Below are 20511 nucleotides of genomic sequence, written 5' to 3' on the forward strand. Positions count from 1 at the left end.
CCTTCTCCCATCTCCTCCCTGGTGTCCCTCTGTTTCCAGCCTCCCATATCTCCCGAGAACCCCCCCAACTCCCCCCACCCCTCACAGGTCCCACAGGCCCCTGATGCCCCCAGACTCTCACCCGTACGTAACCCTGTAGCTGACGCTGGGATGTTAAAGCCGAGCAAAGAACCTTGGGAGATGGCTGGGACCTTGTATTCCTCCTGATCCCCCTGTTCCTCCTGGTCCCTCTTTGATTTTCCCTTTCGGATTTTGCCGGGATGGATGACAAGACAGGATGGCTGAGAGGGGCTAGCTCTCCCCTTCTCTTAAAGGGACAGGGTGACCCTGTTGGCTGGCTCCACCCCTGAGAACAGACCCAGGGCCACACCCCTTGCTGGGCTCTGCCAACCTCCCTTTCCATCCACTCACCCGCCCCCACCCCACGGCTGTGTCCCCAACTGGAAATGAGGGAAGGGGTTAACCAGAGCTGCCTCTCTCTCTCTTTTAAAATAAATTTATTTATTTTTGGCTGCGTTGGGTCTTCGTTGCTGCGCGTGGGCTTTCTTTAGTTGTGGCGAGCTGGGGCTACTCTTGGTTGCGGTGTGCAGGCTTCTCATTGTGGTGGCTTCTCTTGTTGCCAAGCATGGGCTCTAGGCGCGCGGGCTTCAGTAGTTGTGGCTCGCGGGCTTCAGTAGTTGTGGCTCACGGGCTGTAGAGCACAGGCTCAGTAGTTGTGGCGCATGGGTTTAGTTGTTCTGCGGCATGTGGGATCTTCCTGGACCAGGGCTCGAACCTGTGTCCCCTGTGTTGGCAGGCGGATTCTTAACCACTGTGCCACCAGGGAAGCCCCAGAGCTCCCTCTATTGCCAATCACCAATAAATTCCCCCAAACTGGAAGGTCTAGGTCCACTATCAAGTGACTGCCCTGTCTTCAGGGCTGGAGCGAGGTTTGCTCCGGTGTTGGAGGCACTGGTATTTTTTTTTAAATTAATAATTAATTAATTAATTTATGGCTGTCTTGGGTCTTCGTTTCTGTGCGAGGGCTTTCTCTAGTTGTGGCAAGCGGGGGCCACTCTTCATCGCGGTGCGCGGGCCTGTCACTATTGCGGCCTCTCTTGTTGCAGAGCACAGGCTCCAGACGCGCAGGCTCAGTAGTTGTGGCTCACGGGCCTAGTTGCTCCGCGGCATGTGGGATCCTCCCAGACCAGGGCCCGAACCCGTGTGCCCTGCATTGGCAGGCAGATTCTCAACCACTGCGCCACCAGGGAAGCCCGGAGACACTGGTATTTTAAGAGGCAGCAGACACCTGGTAACTCTCCTTCTAGCTCTGCCACTGCTAACCTTGGACCAGTCGCTCAGCTCTTCTGGGCCGGAGTCTTCTGGATTGTCAGCTGGGGAGCCTGGGCCGGCTGACCTCCAAGTTCCCTTCCGGCTCTGCGTCTTAATGCTAAGGCCCCAGCCATGTTACAGAGAACAAAAAAGCCTGAGCCCGGAAGAAATTCCCTTTTGGAAAAACCTTGAATTTTCAAGAGTATCTGGCTTTGGGACTTAAATAAAAGCTTTTGCTTCCTTCCTGCTTTTCTGTACTTTCCAGATTTACTGTAATGAGCGTGTCATTTCATAATGCAAAAAATAAATAGAAAGCAAGGCTTCTTTTCCCCCATAAGGCTCTGAACTGAGTCACCTACTGCTCTAGGTGGCAGGAGAAGCTGTCCCATAGAGGAGAGTTAGGATGCCCAATGGTGACCTGAGCGGCCAGGGAGGGGACACTCCCAGGTTGAGCACTTGTTTGTTCCCTCTGCCTTTTCAGGAGTCTGCCCAACCCACACCATTCCACTCGTCCACCTGTGCAACTGCTCCGGGCCAGGCCCTGCGCCCCACTTATCGCACGAGTTAGCTCGCTTAAGCCCTCCTGGTGAGCCGGCAGCAGGGCAGCTGAGACTCAGAGCGCTAAGCCACTTGGTACACTCACGCGGCAAGAAAGAGCAGCTCCTGGCCGCACGCCCAGCCTCACTGGTTCGGAGCCCGTGTTCTTAAGCATATCGTGGAACTGTCCCCTTTCCAGCCTGGCTGGGCTTCCCAGGTGGTGTCCCAGGGCCTAACAGTCCCCAGGGCTTTGTGTGGGGCTGGTGGGGGCCGTGCCAGGACCCCTCTTCGGTGACACTTTCTCTCCTCTCCAGCTATGGGGGCCGATGGGGACCCCTGGCACGATTTCAAGAAGGGGTGGGAAAGGTATCCTTCACCCACGCTGGCTCAGGGGCCTGGCCCAGCCTGGAAAAACCCTAGGTTAATGCTTGGGAGTGCTGGGGTTCCCTTGGGACTGGGCCTGGGTGGGGAGACACTGGCCTGGACCAAGTCCAAAGGAAAGCACATGCTGGGGCCCATTCCAAAAACAGGATGTGGCGTGAGGGCACTGCTGACCTCCCCATTCCCAGCCTCCACCTGCTTCTGGCTAAAGCTGCTCCCTGCCCCCTGCCCCCCGGCCGTGGGGGCCGGGGGACATACCTCATCTCCCCTGGAATGATCCCTGCCCTGGACGCATGGCCACTGCCGGGTCAGGCCACCAGCCCAGCCTGGAAAAATCCTCATCAGACCAGACCCATCTGCCCGTGGAGAGTGGAAAGTGGCAGAGGTGGTGGGCTGGGCTGGGGGGTGGGGGACATGGAGCCCATGGTCACCGTGTGCTGTCCCCAGTCCCTGATACCGCAGGGCCAGACACAGGAGACTACAATCCCCGGGGCCCACCCTTCTTCCCAGATGGCGCCGTCCAGCCTGGGAGGAGGTGTCGCTGCTGTTGCCCAGAGCTGGCGGCACGTGGCCCTGTTCTTGGCCAAATGTGAGGTCTGGGGCTGGGCTCAGAGCCTGTCCTGCCCTGGTCCACATTCAGTCTCTGTCCCAGACACCTCACCCTGACCCATCAGGCTGTGGAGCCACTTCCCAAGCATGTCCATCACACATGAACACACACAGGCAGGCACACGCATGTTGGCACCTGGTAGATGAATACTCGTGACATCATCAACACATGGCTGTATTTTCTCTCCCCTGTGTCCCTCTAACATTAAAAAGTCTTTACATAAATGCTGCCTTTTAGTGAGGCCTTTCCTTGCTGCCCTAACTGGAATTTAACCCCTGACCTCCTATCCCTTCTCAGCTTTATTTCTTTTGCACTGACCACTTCATAACATACTTTATATTTTTCTTATTTATCCTGTGTAGCATCCGTCTCCTCCGTTAGCGTGTAAGCTCCATGAGGGCAGGGATTTTTGGTGCTTTATACACTGTCTTGCCCCCGACACCTAGAACAGTTCCTGGCACTTAGTAGATCGGTAAATGTGTATGGGGCAACAGAATGAACGAAACGGGGTGAGAGGATTGTGGAAGGTGCAGAGCTCCTCTGCCCCAAGAAGATGAGGACGCTGCTGGTCCGTTGGACACGCTGGTCTCTTCCAGGGCTTTGATCACTTAAATGGCCAAGGGTCTTTGGAAATCTTGCTGTGCATTGGACCAGTAAAAGTAATTGCAGATCTGAAGGCAGCTTGGAGTTGGCTTGTTTTTACTGATTCCTTTTTGTTTTTCAGAGCAACTTGACTGCCTGCTCTCGAGATGTCATTATCAGGAGTTATATCTGCCCAGCCTTACACAGATCAGCTGGCGGGCTGCAGAGCTTGTGAACTTTTTATATCTGGGGGTTGTAAAGACAGAAAAGTAAAGACTATGAGACTCTTCAGAAGATGCTTTAATGGAAATCATCATCTCCTCTTTAGTCATTCCAAGAGCATCCACTTTGATGTGGTTGAGAAATATCGTGAAGGTGATTCTGTGTTCAACTCTAGCCACAGCTCAGCGGCTTGGCAAACTGTCTCCTCATTTTCCACAGGTAAATTGTCACTAATGAGAGTGCCTATCAGTAGGTCAGGTGGAGGTTGTATGGAGGCTTTCTGGTGGTACCCGAAGCGAACTTGTGCCCACCAATTTTTAGCATTTTAATTCCTTACAACTGAAGGGGTCGGCAAAACTCAACAATTCTCCTCATTTATTATTTTTAAATTAAATATTCTTGACATTGTTGCAACATATATTCTACTTGTAGGAAGTATGTTGTTTCATAAAACTGTTCTACAGTGCTGTCATTTATTGCCGCGTGACCATGTGTGCACACGTTACTCTTAAGTATAAGGCAGTGTAGTGACACCACTGTTCCCTAGGTGAGTGTGTCTACTATCACTAGTTCATTCATAAACATGGCCGGGAATAAGAAAAACACACTGCAAGAATCAACTTATTGCAAGGGAGTTCAGTGCCTTCAGTGGCATATAATAGGCCAGTGAGGAGCTGCTCTTTGTTAGTTTTAACTGTTCCAGCAGACACAGCATATTCAAGATTGATCTCTTCTTGTTGTGATGCACATGACTGTGTTCTATTACTATCTTTAGGGCCAGACTGGAAAAGTCAGTCTTTCTAATGAAAGAGGATCAAGTGAATGATTCCTAAGTAAAGAAAGGAGGATCTTCATGTGATCTTTTTTTTTTTTGCTTTTATTTTAAAAAAGTTTTAATTGATGTATAGTTGATTTACAATATTGTGTAAGTTTCCGGTGTACAGCAAAGTGATTCATATATATATATATATATATATATCTTTCTAAAAATTCTCTTCCATTATGGGTTATTACAAGATATTGAATATAGTTCCTTGTGCTTACAGTAAATCCTTGTTGTTTATCTAGTTTATATATGGTAGTGTGTATCTGTTAATCCTATACTCCTAATTTATCCCTCCCCGCTCCCCTTTGGTAACCCCTCCCCTTTGTTTTCTATGTCTGTGAGTCTGTTTCTGTTTTGTAAATAAGTTCATTTGTACTATTTTTTAGATTATACGTATAAGTGATATCATATATTTGTCTTTCTCCATCTGACTTCACTTAGTATGATAATCTCTAGGTCCATCCATGTTGCTGCAAATGGCATTATTTCACTGCTTTTTATGGCTAAGTAGTATTCCATTGTGTATATACACCACATCTTCTTTATCCATTCATCTGTCGGAGGACACTTAGGTTGTTTCCATGTCTTGGCTACTGTAAATAGTCCTGCAATGAACATTGTGGTGCTTGGATCTTTTCTGGATATATGCCCAGGAGTGGGATTGCTGGATCATATGGTAACTCCATTTTTAGTTTTTTAAGATACCTCCATACTGTTTTCCATAGTGGCTGCACCAATTTACATTCCCACCAACAGTGCAGGAGGATTTCCTTTTCTCCACACCCTCTCCAGCATTTATTATTTGTAGACTTTTATTTTTTAAGGTTCTTTTCCTATGTAGGTCATTACAGAGCATTGAGTAGAGTTCCCTGTGCTGCACAGCAGGTCCTTATTAGTTATCTATTTTATATAGTAGTGTGTATATGTCAGTCCCAATCTCCCAGTTTATCCCTCCCCCACCTCCTCCTTATCCCCTGGTAACCATGTTTGTTTTCTACATCTGAGACTCTACTTCTGTTTTGTAAATAAGTTCATTTGTTCCCTTTTTTTAGATTCCACATATAAGTGATATCATATGATATTTATCTTTCTGTGTCTGACTTTACTCAGTATGACAATCTCTAGGTCCATCCACATTGCTGCAAATGGCATTTTGTTCTTTTTTATTGCTGAGTAATATTCCATTGTATATATGTGCCACATCTTCTTTATCCATTCTTCTGTTAATGGACATTTAGGTTGCTTCCATGACCTGGCTATTGTAAATAGCACTGCTATGAACATTGGGGTGCATGTATATTTTTGAATTATGGTTTTCTCAGGGTATATGCCCGGGAGTGGGATTGCTGGATCATATGGTAGTTCTAGTTTTAGTTTTTTAAGGAACCTCCATAATGTTCTCCGTAGTGGCTGCACCAATTTATGTTCCCACCAACAGTGTAGGAGGGCTCCCTTTTCTCCACGCTCTCTCCAGCATTTATTATTTGTAGACTTTTTTTTTTAAGCAGTTGTTAACGTTTAATGAATCTTCTGCCAGGTGGCTTCAAGCTACTAGGACACACGCCCCACCCACACCCTTAATCTTCTCAACTCTTCTGCTGAAGAATTTGACCTTCACGATGCAGGCTGCTTTGGGAGCTTTCCCTTCCTCAGAACTTTGTATTGATAGTAGCCTGATCACAACCACATCAATGACAGGAGCGGCTCGTCTTGTTCTTGACAACATTTACCTGTGTCTGCTCACCGACCAAAGTTCCACAACTTATCATGGTTGAGAGCTGGGCAGAAGCTCTGGTTCCTATTTAAGTGGTTAATGCCAGATAACAATTTTCCCAAAGTATCCTGGGTGATATTTGTGGAAGTTGATTCTGTGGTGATGCATGCCACCAGCATTACCGCGTTCTCCCGGGTGCTTCCGGTGTTTGCTGTTGCAGCTGTGGCTGTATCTCATGTGGCCCTAAGTTTTCAGGTCTCCCTCAGTCTGGATGGCTGTAGACTTTTTGATGATGGCCATTATGACCGGTGTGATACCTCATTGTAGTTTTTTTTTTTGCGGTACGCAGGCCTCTCACTGTTGTGGCCTCTCCCGTTGCGGAGCACAGGCTCCAGACGTGCAGGCCCAGCAGCCATGGCTCACGGGCTCAGCCGCTCCGTGCCATGTGGGATCTTCCCAGACCAGGGCACGAACCCGCGTCCCCTGCATCGGCAGGCGGACTCTCACCACTGCACCACCAGGGAAGCCCTTTTGTTTGTTTTCTTAAAAATAAATTTTATTTATTTATTTTTGGCTGTGTTGGGTCTTCGTTGCTGTGCGCGGGCTTTCTCTAGTTGCAGCGAGCGGGTCTACTCTTCATTGCGGTGTGTGGGCTTCTTATTGTGGTGGCTTCTCTTGTTGTGGAGCATGGGCTCTGGGAGAGTGGGCTTCAGTAGTTGTGGCTCATGGGCTCTAGAGCGCAGGCTCAGTAGTTGTGGTGCACAGGCTTAGTTGCTCCGCAGCATGTGGGATCTTCCCGGACCAGGAACTGAACCTGTGTCCCCTGCATTGACAGGTGGATTCTTAACCACTGTGCCACCAGGGAAGTCCTTCATAGTTTTGATCTGGATTTCTTTACAGGTCCATGTGATCTTCTCTGCAGCATTCAGAACCAAGGCTGCCGCATCCACTATCCTAGGTCATCCTGGGTTCTTTAGGTACCAAAATGGACTTTGGAGAAAAACAGAACCAACAGGAGGTATATATATATATATATATATATATATATAATTTGTTATAGGAATTAGCTCACAGTTATGGAGGCTGGGAAGTCCCATGATCTGCCATCTGCAAACTGGAGAATTGGGAAAGCTGGGGGTGTAATTCAGTTTGAGTCTGAAGGCCTGAGACCCAGGAGCACTGATGTCCAAGGGCAGAAGATAGACGCCTCAGCTTAGAGCGAATTCACCCTCCCTCCACCTTTTTGTTCTATTCAGGTCCTCAATGGATTGGATGATCCCACCCGCATTGGTGGGAATCATCTTAACTCAGTCTACTGAGTTACATGCTAATCTTTGCCAGAGACACCCTCACAGACACACTCAGAAGTAATATTTTACCAGCTATCTGGGCATGCCTTAACCCAGTCAAGTTGACACATACAATTAACCATCACAGAGTTTTTCAATACAGCCTGCAGACAGCCTGCTCAGATTTGCAAGGATGCAGCCCATGAGTGAAAAACACCTGAGGGCAACTCCTGGAGTGGTACCAGTTCAGCATCATGTTAGAACTGGAACCCATATATTACTTTTATAACCAGGAAAAAAAATTAAAAGTTATTTTCATTTTGAAAGAAAACATGTAACATCACTATTTTTGTAAGCTATAGGAAGAGACAAAGAAGAAAACAAAAATCACCCAACTCTCATTATCCAGAGAAAAGCAACTGACATTCTGCTGCAACTTGCAATAAGGCCTTTCAATGCATATTGCATTCTCGAACTTTAGTGTGCATCAGGATTAGCTGGAGTGCTTGTTAATACAAGTGCTTTTAAGTCAGTAGTTCTGGGGTGGGCCCGATAATAAGAATTTCTAACCGCCTCTCCAGTCTTGCTGCCACAGTCAGTCCAGGGGCCACACGCAAAGCACTGGTCCAGAGTTTACACCTCTGCTGTTCCAAGCAGGGTCTCCAACCAGTAGTATTGACATCACTTGGGAACTTGTTAGTAATACAATTTCAGGCTCCACCCCAGACCTACTGAATCAGAATCTGCGGTTTAACAAGATCCCTAAGGGATTTGAAACACAGGTTTGAGAAGCACTGGTTTATATTTGAGCCTCATACTGTCTGAAAGATAGCTTTTCCTCCCTACTTTATTGTGATCTAATTACACACAGTAAAATGCACCATTTTATAATTGAGTTTTGACAAATTATATAAGAGTTTGGTATCTTTTTCCCCCCTCTTCCTAACAGAATGAGAACTTTCCTGTGCTACCAAATATTTTGGGAAAACATGACTTTTAACTGACTCTATAATACATGGTAAGTAAGGATGTGCCAGCTTAATTAGTTCTTCTATTGTGGGACATTTATGCTGTTCCCGGTTTTTCACCAGTGTAAATAATGCTTCAATGAACTCTTTTGGACACAAACGTTTCAGTTTTCAGACAATAATTTTCCAAAAGTGTTATTACTGAGGCAGGCAAGAACGAACATCCATTACTGTAGGAAAAAAAGTTAATTAAAAAATTTTCTATGTGGGAATTCCCTGGTGGTCCAGTGGTTAGGACTCTGCGCTCTCGCTGCCGAGGGCCTGGGTTCAATCCCTGGTCGGAGAACTAAGATCCCGTAAGCCGCGAGGCACAGCCAAAAACAAACAAAAACAAAACGCAGATTTGCTATGTGTTTGGGTTTCAGGAAAAATGGCCAGAAATCATTAAAAAAAATTCCACTGCAGGAGGAAGAGAGGGATGCAATGTATCCTAAACAAAAAGGCTTAGAAAACTTATTGTATCACTATCAACTAATTTTTGAATCCCTTATTTTCTCAGTAGCCATTCTTTTCTAATTTATAGTTGATGTAATATGTATTTATCTAAGCAATGTTGCATATGTGTAAGGAATAACTACATTCTATAAAGGGTTTAAATGTGTATAACCACGAAGTTTATTAGCACTAAAATTTTTATCTCCTAGAATGTCAGTGGCTTAAGGAATGAGGAGTCAAGGACTGAATTCACTTGTTTCAGTTAGCAAGTGCATTACTGATCAGGAAAGAACTTCTAGTTTCGAGAGGGAAACATTTCTGATTTTTTCCTTTCCAAAGAAGGTTTATATGCTTTTGTCCCACCATTTATTTTGTAAACAAATGCATACATACCAGACAGGGATTTCACCTTTGACTTGTAACCTGCTTTCTTCACTCAGCAATGTCCTAAATACCTTTTTATGTCAATAAATAATATGCATGATCATTCTTAATGAGCACCTGGTATTCCTCATTGTACCATAATTTGTTTAAACTAATTGTTTTGCCAGATGTCTCTTGTTGGACATTTAGTTTACTTTCAATTTTATTATTACAGAAACTTTTTTTCTTTTTTTGTGGTACGCGAGCCTCTCACTGTTGTTGCCTCTCCCGTTGCGGAGCACAGGCTACAGACGTGCAGGCTCAGTGGCCATGGCTCACGGGCCCAGCCGCTCTGCGGCATGGGGGATCCTCCCGGACCGGGGCACGAACCCACGTCCCCTGCATCGGCAGGTGGACTCTCAACCACTGTGCCACCACGGAAGCCCTATTACAGAAACTTTAATAGGCATATTTGTATGTGGCTTTTTTTTTGCAATAATTACAGATTTACATGTAGTTGTGAGAAATAATACAGAGATCCCTTGTACACTTTGCCTACTTTCCCCCAATGGTAGCATTTTGTAAAATTATGTTGTAACCAGGATACTGATATCTTTTGTTACTTGAACTTGCATTTGTGTATATTTACATAGCTTTTTGCACATGTCCAATTCTCCTGAACTAAATTTCTTAAAGTGAGAATTGCTGGGACAAAGAGTTTGACGTTTTCATCCAGGTTCTAGTGAAAGGGCTCACTTTCCATATCTTTGTCAACACCACCCCTGGGGATATGTTCAGGATGTCCCTCTGTAACTCGACTACTTTTCTTCTCGTACTTCTTGAGTTGTGTTTTTGATATTCAGTCTATTTGAGGGACTTCCCTGGCAGAGTGGTTAAGACTCCAATGCTCCCAATGCAGGGGGCACTGGTTCTATCTCTGGTTGGGGAAATAAGATCCCACATGCCACATGGTGTCACCAAAAAAAAAAAAAAAAAAGTCTATTTGAACTTAACTTTCTGGTAAGATGGGAGGAAGGGGTTAGATTTTTCTAAATTTTTTTCCCCTAAATGATTAGCCAGTTGCCCCAATATAACTTATTGATATCATCAAGCAGTTGACTAGTTTATCAAAATATTGTTAAAGTAGGGAATCACTAAAAAAAAATAAGTTTATATTTAAAGTTATTTATTGATGTAGGGCCAATGCCTTTTGAGTGTGGGAAGAGATGAATTTAGCACCCACGTTAAAAAATCTCAGGAATAAACCTGGTTGGCCCCCGTTAGGTCATGGTGCCTCTCTCTCAGAACTATCACTATGGCCAGGAGCAGGCACATCAGAAAATGATCAGAATAGTTCTCAAAACTATTTTACAGTGAATAGTGAAGAAGGATATATTTTAGACTAAGGAAAAGAGTGTAGTGCAGGGGGGAAAATGGGCAACAATCACGGGTTGCAATGTCTACAACATTTTATTAAAGCACAAAATTGTTGGAATTAAGCTAAATAGAAAAACATAGTAAATATTTATGAAAAACATTGATAACACCACTCAACTCACACACATATAACGAATGCAGGAAGGTCTTAAAAAGTTTACAAGTTGAAAATTATGGAGATTTCCTCAAACTGGATGTAACAGCTCACTGCTGAGTATGGCATCAATATAATATATAAGATCTTTGAGAGAATGCTGTCCCCGACTCTTCTGCAATCTAGTGCCTCCTAGAAATTTGTTCCTTGGGAGGTTGAGACTCACAGGCAGCCAGAGGGGACAAGTCAAGAGTTGAGATAATCTCAACTTAGGGTCTAATTTTCTTCAACCAATTGACTGTGCTGAGGTTATACAGACACAGCCATGGTGTTTTTCTTCAGCTTATTCAAAAAGATATGAAGAATATGAACAATTTTTCACTGCTTAAAAATTTAGCACATAAAAGGCTGAGCGAGAAGTATTTGGTACTGGAACTACATAAAGTTCTATCTGATGGAAAATTATCTATGAAACTAAGATAAAACAGAGAAATTCATCATGCTGTATCTCATATTTACAGAAAGTAGGCAGAGTAGAAACTTTTATGTCAAAGTGCTCCAATTTTAGCTTAATGAGTGGTCAAACTACATTATGCTGAAGTATGACCACGCAACTGCCTCTAGAGCCCAGAAGAACCTAAAATCAGATTTAAAAGGCAAAAGAAAACACTCAATACATATACAAAGCAGAGAAAAAAACAATCCCACGAGATGGTCACTACTTAGACGGTATTATATAAAGATAAGGGACACTGGGGCTCTACTTCACTTCGATGGTTCTGAATGAAAACTACCTTCCCCAAACTAAATTCAGAGGGGAGGAAACTGAGATTCACATAAATTTAAAACCAGTCTTGGGCTCAATAAGACAATTACTTAAAATAATCACCTCACATTTTAAAACAGATCATCTTCATCTGATTCTTCGAGGTACTTTATAGGTTTCTTTGTCCGTCCAGATTTTGCCCGAGAAGCCACAGCTGAGTCTAAGTCCAGATGGAAGTCATCGCTATCCTCCTTGGGTTTCTAAAAGAGAAAAGCCCAAGTAGTTTGTACAATGTCAACCTGACAGCAGAATTTCGATGCAAAAAATATATCAACAGACTACAACTCAAGGAGTTTTCCACCTTCTAATGAGTAGTAAGAAATTGGGACTTCCCTGGTGACACAGGGAATCCGCCTGCCAATGCGGGGGACACAGGTTCGAGCCCTGGTCCGGGAAGATCCCACATGCCTCAGAGCAACAAAGCCCGTGCACCACAACTACTGAGCCTATGCTCTAGAGCCTGCAAACCACGACTACTGAGCCCGCGTGCCACAACTACTGAAGCCTGCGTGCCTAGAGCCCGTGCTCCAAAAGAGAACCACAGTGAGAAGCCCGCGTACTATAACGAAGAGTAGACCCTGCTCGCGGCAACTAGAGAAAGCCCACGTGCAGCAATGAAGACCCAAAGCAGCCAAAAATAAATAAATAAATTAAAAAAAAAATAGAAAGAAGGAAAGAAATAGACCGAAGGCAACTCTCTCATTGACTAATTAGTGGCATATTTAACTTTTTTGCAACTAAACTACATAGAGTAAAAGGCTAACGGACTGGGGTTTAAATTTATTTCCTTAAAAATGTGCCAAATTATTAGGAGCAAAGCTTGGTTATGTGCTTCAAAATACCTACAGCAAAAGGACTGACTAGGATAAATACCTTGCTTGTGACTGCTTTAGAAATCATTTTCTCAAAATTAGAGTCGGAATCATCAGAAGTGGACGGCTTCCTTTTGCGGTGACTCTTGGTTTTGGGGGGATTAGGCTTTTTAGAGATATCAGAATCCAAGTCTGGATCCTTTTTGGTTCCTTTTGGTGCAGCCCTTTTTTTGGCCCCTGTAGTAGATGTGGAAGACTGACCTGCAAGTGAACACAGGAATTTGTCAGGGACACTCTTAGCTGAATTGTTCCCACAGTGAACCTTCTTTAGCAACCTGTTGACTGCTTATATTTAACATAGGAAAAGACAACCTAACAGAGAGGAAATGCATTAGAGAATCAAAGTATTCTTAAGCATATGATTTTTTTTGTAGGTATATGCTTCATGTTAAACATTTGCAACTGTTTCTAACTCCCGTCCCTGTCACAGAAATGAGCTAACACCTGGCATTTTGAGAAATATGCTATTTTTAAACCTTTTGACTAGCAATTTTGATTATGAAGATCTAAAGATTTGTTTTCATTTGGTAAAGGCTTAATTTCAATATCTATAGTAAATTTGGGGAATAAAAAATTGAAGCTGACTTGTGGCAGCCAGTAGTTAATCCCAATATTAACCCATCTCAAAGACTAAGGCTCACTTTTTGCTGCCGTCTTCTTCACTGTCACATTCTTTTTAGGAAGAGGGTTTATGGTTTTAGTTACAGCTGGGAAATCAGCAGCAGGAGAGCTTGGAGGAGGTGGTACATTATCCTTGGCATCATCAGCGTTAAGGTCCGTTACTTCAAATGGAAAGGAAAATAATACATATAAGCAATACGTGAAAATCTGTTTACTGCTTTTGTCCCTGCTCTGAATTTCTATTTAAACACAAAGTCTGTGACTTTCCTGGAATATTTCAAACACACTTTTATAACTCTGTTCTAATTACTGAGTTCTTCATGAGCAAACAGTATATTTTTGTATCTCTAGCACCTAGCATAGTACCTGGCAAGCAAATGATTACTTTTAGTATATTAAATGTAGAACCTATTTATGTGCAAAACTAAACCTAATGAACAATATCAATGTAATGCTAACAAGAACCCGCATTTATTTTCAAAGACAGGACTTGGATAATGTCGGCCGCGTTAGAAGCCGGGTGGACCTGAGTGCTCCAGTAAAGCAGACATCTCACTATTTTTACTTAACATACCTGATGTGGCACTTTTCTGTGGCTTCAGTTCTTTCTTAGTATGTCTAGAATAATAATAATAAAAAAATCCTGATGACCAATTCTAAATGTGTCAAACAACAAAGAATATATCATCAGCTATTAAGAACAATCATGATAAAATCCCTATTAGAGAGGACACTTACTTTGGGGAAGCTGTGGTCCGAGGTGGACTCGCATCTGATGGGACACAATCTTCATCTTGAGTGTTTTCATCAAAATCTGAGAAATCTTCATCTGAATCCAAATCCATTGTGAATTTGGTTTTTGCTGTTAAAAATATACAAAGAATCAAAGAGGATAATAGGAGAAATATTTAATCCACAGATTAATATAACATTTCCTGAAGATATAAGCTTCAGTTTAATCTTCTAAAAGATGTTTTAGTTTCTCAAAAATGTAATTACTGCTCTAAGATATAACAATTTCTGGGATCATGTGCCTTGAAACAGATTTTGCCCATTCAAATCTTTCAGAATATGCAGCATGTTCTTCACTCTTCCTTACTTGCTGCTCTCCGTGGCTCTTTTTCTCGGGGAGGGACATCAAAATTACTTTCGTTACTGCCTATATCTGATTCCGAATCAGACCAGGGGTTTCTCTTTTTGGCTTTCTTGACTGGTTTAAATGGCAATGTAGTTTGTTTCTTTATCTTGGTACCTGGAAGGGAGATAGGAATTAACCATGTTTACATATTCTTTGACTCACTTTTCTCCATCTGTCATCCATCCATCCTTCAAATATCTCTTGAACTCTGTGCTAGTACTGGGAATAGAATGGTGAACAGAAAGGACATAGTCCCCCTTTCTGTGGAGCTTATAGTTTGGTCATCTAATCCCATATATAATAATAATCCCACATGGTATATATGTTTACATAGGGCATGTAGTATGTATGCATATGTATATAAATAAGAGGGTTTTCCAAGAAAGAGATGCTTGAGTTAACTAGTTGAAGGGAGTTGGATGACAAAACATTCCAGTTTAGGAAATAACATGTACAAAGCCCTGTGAGAAAACATAGTGCACTTAGGAAACTGAAAGAAATCCATTATGGCTGGAAAACAGAAGTCAGAAGGAGAGTGGCTGGTCTTTTAAAAAAAATCTTTGGCTGTACCCCGCGGCATGTGGGACCTTAGTTCCCTGACCGACCAGGGATCGAACCTGTGCCACCGCCTGCATTGGAAGGCAGAGTCTAACTACTGGACCACTGGGGAAGTCCCAAGAGAGTGGCTGGTCTTGTTAAGGATTTTGTTTTAAACAGGGAACCAATATGACCAGATTTGCATTTTAAAGAGTTCTCTCAGACTGTAGTGTGGAGATGGGAAAGGCACAAGAACAGATGCAAGATCAACAGACGGTTACTGCTGAAGTCAAGGCGAGGGAAACAGCTCGGAGGGAACAGAATGGCTGGGCCCGAACCTCGAGGACCATTTAATGGCTGAGTTAAGGAGGTTTAAAGTCACTAAGTCTTGTTAATTCTTTTCCTCAAATGTCTCTCATACCAATCCTTTGCTATTTATTTCCCTCATCTAGGCCCAAAGATAAGGACAGACTCCTTATTGATCTGACTTAGTCCTTTCTTCATATTCTTTCTTCATACACCTACCTATTTCATATCTCCTAGTTGAATCTAATCTTATCCACCCTCCTCCAACAACCTGGTTTTCTAACTCTACATAATGTGGTTTAACTATTTTCTACTCTGTTAAGGGGCCTTCTCATCGTCCCATGCATATTATATGTCCATTTGCCTTCTCCCAGTCTAGAATACCTAAATCTTACCCAATCTTTAAGATTCTACACCAAGTTTTACCTCTTTCACAAAGCCTCTGCAATCTACATGTACCCACACTCATCTCACCTTTCTCTAAATCCCTACAATGGCTAGTATGTACTGCTTTACCTTTCTTCCCTGATAAACCTCTTGAGGGTAAGTGCCATGCTTCTCCACTTCTTGTGTCCTCACAACATTTGAGATAGTGATGGGAAACGTGAACGTTCAAAATACTTATCTGATTCACTGCTTTTATATGCTAATTGATTGCTAGGTAGGTTTAAAGTTAAATATGTGCTGTATTATAAGGCCAATATATAATTTTCCACAACACAGCACACACAACATACTTTTATTATTTCTTTTTAATACTAAGATGTTTCCATTTGTTTTATTCATCTTTGTATTCCCCACAGAACTGAACGTTATCTATCAAAAGTAGATACTCAAGAGTAGACATATATATCAATCAATGGAACAGAGTTAAGAATCCATAAATAAACCTTAATATTTATTGTCAATAGATTTTTGGCAACGGTGAAGACAATTCAACAGGGAAGAAGGTTTTTCAATATACGGTGCTGGGTCAACTGGATATCCACATGCAAAAGAATGAAGTTGGACCCCTTCCTTATGCCATATACAACTTAATTCAAAATTACCTAAATGTAAGAGCTAAAACTAAAAACTCTTAGAAGAAAACAAGGGGTAAATCTTTTCTTTTCTTCTTTTTCGCCATGCCGCACAGCTTGTGGGATCTTAGTTCCCCAACTAGGGATCGAACCCGGGCCCATAGCAATGAAAGCACGGAGTCCTAACCACTAGACTGCCAGGGAATACCCTAGGGGTAAATCTTAATGATCCTGAATTTGGCAAAAGATTAGATATGACACCAAAAGCATGAGCAACAAAAGAAAAAAAAAGATAAATTAGACTTCATCAAAATTAAAAACTTGTGCTTCAAAGGACACCATCAAGAAAATGAAAAGATAATCCACAGGCTGGCAGAAAATATTTGAGAATCATATATCTGATAAAGGTCTGGCATCTGGAATATAAAGAACTCTTACAACTAACTCAACAATAAAAAGATAAATAACCCAATTAAAAAATGGGCAAAGGATCTGAACAGACATTTCGCCAAAGAAATATAAAAGCCCCAAAGTGGAAACAATTCAAATATCTAGCAGCTGGTGAACAAATAAATATAATGTGGTATATTCATACAATGAAAAACTATTTGGCAACAAAATAGAATGAAGTATTGATACATGTTACTACATGAATGATCCTTGAAAACATGCTAAGTGAAGAAGCCAGCCACAAAAGAACATATTATATGATTCCATTCATATGAAATGTCCAGAACAGGCAAATCTAGACACAGAAAGTAAATTGGTGGTTGCCTAGAGGGAGGGGGAGTTGGGAGAAAATGGGGGGTGACCAGTAATTGGGTGCAGTGTTTCTTTCCAGGACAAGAAACTGTTCTAAAACTGAGTATACTAAAACCACTGAATGGTACACTTTAAATAAGTGAATTTGGTATGTGAATATCTCAATGAAGAAGTTAGAAAAAAGTAGATATTCAGTAAAGGCATAATCAAATGGTTAACAGAATTTTTACTTCTATTTAATTTACTGAGTGAGTGTTAAGTATATCCCAGGCATGGTGTTGGACTCTGGGGATAAAACAACATGACTAAGATATGGTGACTGTCCTCAAGAAGCTTTACATATGAATATATTACATATATTAAAACGTTATAACTGGCTAGAAAGTGAAATCTAATAAACTGAACACTTTCTTTAGATCCCAACAAAGTATTTCATTACAAAATGATCTCTTCTAAAATAAATCAAATCCCAAGGACAATGTTAGGGAAGTTCAAGTATACTTCAGATATAGCCCTTCTTCATGCACCTCAATAAGAACTTTTGAACGTCTATATGGAATGTACTAGGTAACAAACATAATTTACTTTCAACTCTATATGATTTTCCTTAAAATGTTTTAATACCTGGTTCTCTTTTCTGTTTCTTTTCTAATCTCTGTTTTAGGCCTTCTATTTCCATCCCATCCTCTTGAGGGCTTCCTTCAGTATTTTCATTCTAAAAGATAGCAAGACAAAAATGGTTAAGTTCTGCCCATTTATTATTTGGAATAAGGTCAAAAATACAAATATATATCTGGTCAAAGAGTGATTTTTTTTTTTTCTTTGTATTTTGGCTAAGAGCTCTGAATAAAGAAGGGTATGGGTATGACTTTTTCAAGATACTTAAACATTAAAAAAATCAGGCTCATAAGAAAGGAAGGTTATGATTAGTTGATAAATTCCTGAGTACGGGATTAGAAGTTTTATGATTAGTTCAATTTTAAGTGGAAAAATATTTAAAGTGTTTTATGTATAATGCTTTCAAGAGTATTACCTTAATTTTTTTTTTAATTTTCTTTTCTGCCTCTGCTTTCATCTCTATGGTCACTTGGGGGATGACTCTTTTTCCACATGGAGAAGGCAAAACTTCTGCCCTTTGTGTTTTTTTCCCAATAAAGAAGGTATGGGTATGACTTTTTCAAGATACTTAAACATTAAAAAAATCAGGCTCATAAGAAAGGAAGGTTATGATTAGTTGATAAATTCCTGAGTACGGGATTAGAAGTTTTATGATTAGTTCAATTTTAAGTGGAAAAATATTTAAAGTGTTTTATGTATAATGCTTTCAAGAGTATTACCTTAATTTTTTTTTTAATTTTCTTTTCTGCCTCTGCTTTCATCTCTATGGTCACTTGGGGGATGACTCTTTTTCCACATGGAGAAGGCAAAACTTCTGCCCTTTGTGTTTTTTTCCCCTTTGCTTTCCCACCTTTCCCAGGAAGTCCTATTTGTTCATCTTGTTTCTCCTTTGCTTCAACAGCCTACAAAAGGTTGATATAAGAAAGCAAGTTTAGGGAAGAGATATGGGAACATATGTATAAACTGATTCACTTTGTTATAAAGCAGAAACTAACACACCATTGCAAACCTATTATACTCCAATAAAGATGTAAGAAAAAAAAAAAAGAAAGCAAGTTTATAAGCTAACAAAGACATTACAGCATCAATGCCACTTTATAGGGACAGAATAAAAGGTAACGGTTAAACTGATTTCAATTTGTTACATCTTAACATAAATTTGTGATAAGCTGTTCTATCAAGTATACCACCAACATTAAGGCACACTTTGTAAACTCAGTTAAGAAATAAGAAAGGATGTGATTCCAGTAATGTACATTTATCCAATCAACTGATTACAAGCTGGACATCCAAACTGAAGTACAATAATATAAATCTACATGTTAGGCCTTTTATCTTAATTTATGAAATACTTCTTCTTATGTTAATACTGGAGAACAAACCACATTAGCTTTTTTGGTAACAGAGGATCTCCTGAAACTACTGATTAGAGCTAGCCCTGAAGGAAACTGTTTTTGTCCTTTCAGGTTTACTTGAGGGACTGGGCTGGTTTTCTTCCGTGTTTGAATTCTCTTTATCTTCTCAGTCCCAATAGGTCAAAAATCAACTCCTGCCCTTTCCCCTCTTTGTCCAAAAACTTTTAGGTAGTATGTTTCTTGGCAACATTTACTTTATTCTAACTCGTTTCTAACAATCTGTTATTTTATGTGTTATCTTGGAATGTATCTCCATGCCTCCTATATTCTTTCTATTGCCAGTTGTGAAATTTCTTGACAAAGAGGTATATTGCTAGAATACATTATTTCATTAATAAAAATTCTAATACAGGCATTATAAACTACATACCTCCAGCTCTTCAATAAAAGCAGCCAAGTCTTCTTTCCACAAATCTGATGGACTCTTTCTCTTTAATGTTTCTAGCTCTTGCTCCTTCAATAAGATAGTCAGAAAATTAACTTATGTGCATAAACAGCATTTTCCCAAGGCACACAATTTACTTTCACCATTGGAATACAACCAAGCAACATGTACTATCCATCAACAACTCACTTTTTCATTTCTTAGTTTGCACAGTTCATCCTTCTTTTCCTTGGTTAGATACCAAAGAGGCATATCAAGAAGGTAGTTGAAGGTTGGTCCAGAATCTGTTACAGAGTCACTCTTTTCAGTTTCCTTTTCATTGTCACTCTCTTCATTTTCTTCTTCATCTGGAACCTAAAGGAGAAATTAAAATGTAGCTTTAATAGGAAATGTGAAACATAGACATTAGACTATACATAGTCTTTAATAATACAGAAAATGCTAACCAAGAAATTACCTTTTGCTGGGCTTCTTTCCAAGCCTTCACAGGATCCGAATCATAACCTCTTTGAATCAGAACTTTAATTAATTCTTTCTTAGGCTTGTTTTCTGTTTAAACAAATGTGAACAGAGATAGTAGTTTTGAGCAATATTTTAGGAAAGGGATAAGGTTTTACCATATTAAGTGAAAAGATTAAAACTGGAGATTAAACTGTCTTCTTGCATAAATTTGTACATCCTGGTGGATAGTCAAGTCTGCTCCTAAACCACTGACAAATGTAAATTACCACAAGGGGGCAGTCCAATCATATATGAAGTAGTGACTTAATCATAACTTGAATAACAGAACACAATCAAAACCTTTATTTCTGATAAATATTGACCTCAATTATATTCCCTGGTCTTCTATTTATTTATTTTTAAAATTTATTTATTTATTTTTGGCTGTGTTGGGTCTTCACTGCTGCTCACGGGCTTTCTCTAGTTGCAGCAAGCCAGGGTTACTCTTCGTTGTGGTGCGCGGGCTTCTCATTGCGGTGGAACCTCTTGTTGCGGAGCATGGGCTCTAGGCACGCAGGCTTCAGTAGTTGTGGCACGCAGGCTCAGTAGTTGTGGCTTGCGAGCTCTAGAGCGCAGGCTCAGTAGTTGTGGCACATGGGCTTAGTTGCTCTGTGGCATGTGGGATCTTCCTGGACCAGGGCTTGAAACCATGTCCCCTACATTGGCAGGAGGATTCTTTTTT

General features: G+C 41.4%; 1 protein-coding gene and 1 pseudogene across 1 annotated transcript in view; both read right to left on the bottom strand.

Moving 5' to 3' along the window:
• Positions 1-6012: 6012 nt before the first annotated feature.
• LOC103072703 (60S ribosomal protein L27a pseudogene) lies at positions 6013-7728 on the bottom strand (annotated as a pseudogene).
• A 3998-nt stretch (positions 7729-11726) lies between these two features.
• Positions 11727-20511, bottom strand: part of TOP2A (DNA topoisomerase II alpha) — a 25866-nt gene continuing 17081 nt past the window's right edge. The window contains exons 25-35 of the mRNA XM_007465199.1: positions 19786-19877; positions 19518-19682; positions 19314-19397; positions 18248-18430; positions 17535-17625; positions 14248-14400; positions 13887-14010; positions 13723-13766; positions 13169-13309; positions 12529-12728; positions 11727-11855 (exon numbers count right to left, since the gene is read on the bottom strand). Of these exons, the coding sequence (XP_007465261.1) occupies positions 11727-11855; positions 12529-12728; positions 13169-13309; positions 13723-13766; positions 13887-14010; positions 14248-14400; positions 17535-17625; positions 18248-18430; positions 19314-19397; positions 19518-19682; positions 19786-19877 (1406 nt within the window). The remainder of the gene's footprint in view (positions 11856-12528; positions 12729-13168; positions 13310-13722; positions 13767-13886; positions 14011-14247; positions 14401-17534; positions 17626-18247; positions 18431-19313; positions 19398-19517; positions 19683-19785; positions 19878-20511) is intronic.

This window comes from Lipotes vexillifer, unplaced genomic scaffold (genome assembly GCF_000442215.2).
Source record: "Lipotes vexillifer unplaced genomic scaffold, Lipotes_vexillifer_v1.1 scaffold591, whole genome shotgun sequence".
NCBI lineage: Eukaryota > Metazoa > Chordata > Mammalia > Artiodactyla > Lipotidae > Lipotes > Lipotes vexillifer.